The sequence below is a fragment of the Octopus bimaculoides genome, chromosome 21 (assembly GCF_001194135.2).
Source record: "Octopus bimaculoides isolate UCB-OBI-ISO-001 chromosome 21, ASM119413v2, whole genome shotgun sequence".
NCBI lineage: Eukaryota > Metazoa > Mollusca > Cephalopoda > Octopoda > Octopodidae > Octopus > Octopus bimaculoides.
Genome location: NC_069001.1, coordinates 32467135 through 32473707, shown reverse-complemented (window position 1 = coordinate 32473707; position 6573 = coordinate 32467135). Strand labels below are relative to the sequence as shown.

The window sequence follows — 6573 nt, the reverse complement described above, 5'->3', positions numbered from 1 at the left end:
CCCTTTGCGTTAAGTAAAAACAGAAACAAATAAATTGAAATATTTAAACCCTGGAAACTTTTTATGCCAAATTTTTTTTTTTTTGATGTTTTGGTTTAAAAGAAGTAAAAAAAAACACTTGTTTTTTGGGGATCCCCCCCGCCCTTTTTTTTTCAGTGAACAAAATACATGTAATACTCAGCTGCATAATCTTATGATAATTGTTTGAAGGAGGCCATTTAAAAAGTCCTGTTTCTCCTCACAGTTTATAAGTTCAAATACTGCATAATAAAAAGTCATTTGAAGTAACTGACTACTAATAAATATATGGAAGGTAATACGAATAATTTTTCAAAGAAATACAAATATGTAGGGTAAAGCATTTTGTCTTCTTTTCTTTTTTTTTTGATATTTATAAAGATGGTGCAAGAAAACTGAAGAAAAAAAATGGCTTCCACTGATTGCATAATTATTGATGTAGTAGTAAAACTATTGTGTGCAAATTGTTCTCTCTCTTGATTACAATGTTGTAATGAAAAAAATGTGTACAATAGATTTTCATCTGATGAAACCTTTCATGTTATCAATAATAAATTAAAGAAAATAAAATTTCAAAAGATAATAATAATAATAATCTATCCTAAATTTAATCTTTAATGTTTTTGTTATTTATAATTTACTTTGGTGATGAGTGTTCCAAAAATAATTCCATTTTCCCTACAACTGAGGAAGAGGTTTACAGCACAATGTTCAAGCTGGCAGAATCATTAAGTATTGTACAAAATGCATAGAGATGTTTCTTTTGAGTCCAAATCCCACTGCATTCCAAACAATTTCATTTTACATACAACAGAGCTAAAGCATTACATTTGAGCTGCCAAAATCATTAGAGCATTGGATGTAACACTTCCAAGTTGTTACATTCTGAGTTCAAATTCCTCAAGGTCAACTTCGTCTTTCAACTTTTCAGAGCTAATAAAATAAAGACCATTGAAGTTCTGGGGGGTTAATGTAATCAACTTCCCCCCCTCCTGTCAAACTTGCTGGCCATGTGCTAAAATCAGAAAGAATTGATCTGCTAGAAACAGCAATAAAATATCCATCCTACCATGTTAAAAAAGAAGGGGACATTGCATTATATATATCTGATATATATTCTGATGGTTTAATAAAAAACACAGAGCCATTAACATTTTACAAGCTCTTCAAGAATGCTTACCACAGAGCAGACTCTTCTATAAAGCACCTAAGACCATGTAGTAGTGTTAAACTGGATTAACCTTTTAGCACTCAGATTACTCTGTCAAATATAATGCTTGTTTATTCCACCCATTTTGTATTAATCATGCATTATCTCATAACATCGAGAATTTCAATGATGTGATTGTTTATTTTTAGAATGACATTTCAAGGAAGGTGAGAGAGGATGGATCTGGCTGGTTCGAATATAAAACACGTCAAATATTTGGGCCAGATTTGGCTGGCTTAAATGCCAAAGAGTTAAGTCTATACAGGTACCCAAGGATTGTTAAAGTACATCTAAAACGCTTCCACAGTTTATCATTTATTCAATTTTACTGACAAGGCTTATGGGGAAATAAGATCTGCTGGAAGCAAACTTTTTAACTACGCAGCCATCACATCTGTGTATCTGAATCCCTAAAACTTGAGAACTTCACAACCAATTTCATTCAAATTTTACACATGCCTTACTTAGGGTCCAGGTAGTATTTTAGGCCAAAAAATTTTTAACTTCTTGCCTAGTGTGAGCCCAGTGCAATATCACATCTCCTCCACTATTGCAGTATTACATGTCAAAAGTGAAACAATAACATCTCTCTATTCTAATGTCAGACACTTTAATACTGAAACTATTATCTCACATATATACATTAACTATAAAAACACTGTCTTGTAACATATAAAATACAAACAGAAGCTAAAACTTATTAAAATATTCTTATTGTTTCTTCAACTTACCGGAGAAGGGCTCCTGGCTCCCTTTACTGCAGGCAAAGGAGTAAAAAACCAAGGTATTTTGACTTGTCCGGGCATTGCTATTACAGACAAATTAACAATTCGACTCCAGAGATAAACACAAACCACTTAGTGCTCACTGCAAAACTCCCGCCAGAAACACACACACGCACGCACACACATCCGTCCATTTCATATATCTTCTTCCTGCCGGGATGAATATATAATTTCTTTCTATGTTCATAATTAAGTCAATGTTTTCATGATTAGACAGACGTATAATAGAATAGCTCTCACAAACACACTACGTTCTTCAGGAGTTTCCAAGCTACATAATAGGCAGAATTGTCGGATTAAGACAGTAGGGTGTTTTGAGGGAGATTTGGCTGCTATTTCTACCAGGTCTAGCTACCATGTAGAGGTCTGATCCTAATTTTCATTCACTACCAACCACATGGTTCCGGGTTCAGTCCCACTGCGTGGCACCTTGGGCAAGTATCTTCTACTATAGCCTCGGGCCGACCAAAGCCTTGTGAGTGGATTTGGTAGACGAAAGCTGAAAGAAGCCCGTTGCATATATATGTATATATATAGGGTGTCCACGGAGATTAATACATACTTTCAGAAATTATTATTTTTATATTTGTTTATGTTATGATTTTATTTACTCCATGTACCCAGACTTTGTGGACACCCTGTATGCGTGTCTGTGTTTGTCCCCCCAACATCGCTTGACAATCGATGCTGGTGTGTTTATGTCCCCGTAACTTAGCGGTTCTGCAAAATTGACCGATAGAATAAGTACTAGGCTTACAAAGAATAAGTCCTGGGGTCGATGTGCTCAAAGTCAATATATCTGTAGATGTTAGGATACACATGAGTTGAAAATACAATACTGGGATTATATTTTAATTCTCTATTTGATGATTTGCTGTTTTCCTATATGTATACCAATGTAACACCAATTGGTAAAGAAACGTGTACTATGGAATAGACTGCAGCCATCTTCTACTATATATAATCATTTGATGTCCACTTTTCCATGTTTTGTGTGGGTCAGATGGAATTTGTTGTAGCAAATGTCTCTTCAGCCAGATGTGCTTCTTGTTGCCAACCCTCACCTGTTTCCAAGTAAGATAATATTTACCCATGACCAGACATGTTTTCATGGAAGATTGGAAACGAGGGACACCAATTGCAAGATGGTGATATTTGTTTAACAACCATTACATTAAGTCAAGACAAGGAGACAGTAACACACATATATGATGGGTTTCTTAGTTTGTCTATGAAATCCACTCCCAAGGCTTTGGTCGGTCTGGGGTTATAGTAGAAGACACTTGCCCAAGGTGCCACAGTGGGCTTGAACCCGAGAGCAAACTTTTCACCACACAGCTGCATCTGATTTATATTTTCATTGGATGTCGACTTCATCATGCTTGCATGGGTCAAACAATTTCCCGAGGCAGCTGGATGCCTAACCTGTTAACAAGCTAGGTAACATTTCCTCTATGATCAGACGTCTTTCATAGAAGGCTGAAAACAATCACGTTCATTAACAACCATCATGTGATATCGAAACGAGCACACACACACACAAACAGGCACCTCCCAGTTTCTGTGGACCATCATTTAACGTCCAGTTTTCATGCAGGCATGGTTTGGACTGTTTGACAGGAGCTAACCAGCTGAAGGGCTGTTCAGACTCCATTGATTTTGTCATGGTTTCCACATCTGGGATGCCTTTCCTAGTGCCAACCACTTCGGTGAGTATACTGGGTACTTTTAACATGGCACCAGCACCCACAAGATTAGGGATGCTCAGTTCTAAGAGCAACCACACTTTTACTCAAGTTGACATGTATTTTCAAACACAGCAAACTGCCTGGAGCCTTGGTCCCCTGTGAGTTCAAAATCCTGTAGATCTTTTCTCACCGCTAACCACAATGTTAGGAAGCAAACTTCAGCCACACTCATGCCCACATCATTTAACACCCATTTTCCATACTGGTATGAGTTGGACATACTGAGCATGTAGTCAGGCTTTTGTAAGTAAAAATCTACTTTATTGGAATATTCAAACATTTCAAGTTGAGTGTTAACCATCTAAACCAGTGTTTCTCAACCATTTTTTTTGCTTACTCTACTGGGTCCAAACAAACAGTCAATGTTTAAGAAAAAGTCCTATATTTTTATAATTAAATATTGTCATGAAAGAGCATAAAGTCAACTATTTGCAGCAAATGGAAGAAATATTCTTTAAATGGTATTACTTGAAATCAAGACTGCTCGGGTCTCTAGTTCTACAAATAATGGATTCTTAATATGTTTTAATGAAAAATAATGTTCATGTCACCGATTTAAAGCATGCTGCATGGTTTTTATTTTTACTGAGGTGGACGATTTAAACTGACGAGGGAATATGAGGTGTCAGTTGGTGATGTAAACCTGGGAGAGGTAAAACTACAGTCAGTGTGAACCCAGGTGGCAAAGAACTACGTTACACAAAACATCTAGCTGTGTATGACTATTTCTTTCGCTCTAAGCAACATGACTTGCTAGGCTGACCTGCATTTTCCCAGTTGCTGGAATCGTGTTGGTGTCAGGAGGCCACATTTTGCAACAATATTATTAAGAATTGCTGAAATTTAAAAAAATAAATATTTTGTGCATTGTAGATGTATAACTAATTTATTGCACATGAATTTTAACAGAAAAATCTTATGCGGTCCCCCAAGGACCTTAAACTGATTATATTAAAAATAACAGTAACAAACATGATAAGTTCCACTTTTTTTTCAACCTTTTATTGATATTTATCTGAACAGCCACTATCATGCATTTTAGGGTGATTTTAAATTGTTCACCGAGCGGCAGTAGACACTTGCCAGACACGGATATTATTATCTGTGTAACCAGCAAACAATGTTTGACCATCAGCAGACCAAGCCAAAGACATACAGATGGGTTGTGACTTTGTACTTTGGGTAATAACTTCTGGACGAAGCTCATCAACAACATTTTTGCCTTCAAGATCCTGCAATCAGAAAAATACAATAATTCACATGTACTTATATATACACTGGAAAATAAATATAACAACAAGCATAAGTCCGTATATAATGTTCCCTACAAACATTTCACCATTGTGGTTAATTGCATCTTCTGCAGTGGGTGTTCAAAGTGCAATTGGATGCTGAACCACAGCACTTCAACAGAGGAACATTTCTTACATTTGCTCTGTATATCATAACCAGTAATACTGATAAGTACAGTAGTAATCACACTACTGTAGTGGAAGTACGCTGGATGGTGATACTTTCCAAGGAGCTCTCAACCCACCTACAGAAGTTGTAGATATAATTGCACACCCAAGAAATACTATACATGTAGAGGGTAATTCATAATTTCAAGAGAGAGAGGAACTTGATATACGAGGGGATACTGAAAAGTTCCTGGCTATGATTTTACTCAACACATTCCCACACTTATTGCAGTGGTCTTTTGGTTTTTCTAAACCCTGTAAAAGAACTCAGAGGTTTGGGCCTCCAACCAGGCCTTTTGCTATACCCTTGAAGCACCCCCTTGTACAGGAACATTCCTAAGTTAATTTCATAAGAGTTATGAATTACAAAATTAATAAGCAGTCATCAGGAATTATTAAGCATTTAACTGGATTAGAAAGGTTAATTCATAGATCTACAAACTAAATTACAGGTAAAATGAAAATGAAAGAGAACTAACCCAAATCTTGATACTTGGTCCAGTTGCAGCGCATAACCAATAGCGATTAGGGCTGAAACACAAAGCATTGATAGTATCTCCACCGTCCAAGGTATATAGATGCTTGCCCTCTCCAAGATCCCACAGCATAGCTTGACCGTCCTAAAAAAAAAAAAGAAGAAAGAAAAAAAATCAATGTAATTATGAAGAAGAAATATTGATTTCAAAATATTAATTCCAGACTCCCAGAAATAGATATTTTCATATTACTGTTCTCTAAATCACCACTTAACTAGAAACACAATTCAGAATGCAACAGCCTCATAGAAAACATGGTTAATTGGTTGATGCAAACAGTTTTACATTTAGAGATGAAGTCAGCTTTCAGGACATTAGCTTCAGTTTTTTTCTCCCAGTGAGACAAATAATGGTATTGTATTGTGAAGTATACATACACGTAGAGCAGAAGGAATCTTAAATATATTGAAAAAAATGAACATTAACTTACCTTGCCACCTGAGGCACAGAGAGAACCATCAGGAGAAACAGTAACAGTGTTTAAAAATCCAGCATGTCCATGGTGATTAGTCTTCAGCTTGCAGTTGGTAAGATTCCACACCTAGAAAACATCACATTATTATTAACAAAATAACAGTAAATAATTCATTGCATTTAACAAGTTTCAGAAATAATAGACAGCTTGCATAACGCATATTTATCTGAGTATAGAAACATTTACAAACCTTTACAATTTTATCCCAGCCACAGGACACAATAATAGGATGAGTGGTGCTTGGAGAAAAACGGACACAGGATGCCCAATCTGAGTGACCCTCTTCCTAAAATGGAGAAATGAAATGGTAAGGAAGAAAAAAAAGAAAAAAAAAAAAAAAA

General features: G+C 36.0%; 1 protein-coding gene across 1 annotated transcript in view; it reads right to left on the bottom strand.

Annotated features, from left to right (window-relative positions):
• Positions 1-4736: 4736 nt before the first annotated feature.
• Positions 4737-6573, bottom strand: part of LOC106882015 (guanine nucleotide-binding protein subunit beta-like protein) — an 8405-nt gene continuing 6568 nt past the window's right edge. The window contains exons 4-7 of the mRNA XM_014932565.2: positions 6423-6518; positions 6188-6298; positions 5701-5841; positions 4737-4993 (exon numbers count right to left, since the gene is read on the bottom strand). Coding sequence (XP_014788051.1) covers positions 4820-4993; positions 5701-5841; positions 6188-6298; positions 6423-6518 — 522 coding nt within the window. The 3' untranslated portion in view covers positions 4737-4819. The remainder of the gene's footprint in view (positions 4994-5700; positions 5842-6187; positions 6299-6422; positions 6519-6573) is intronic.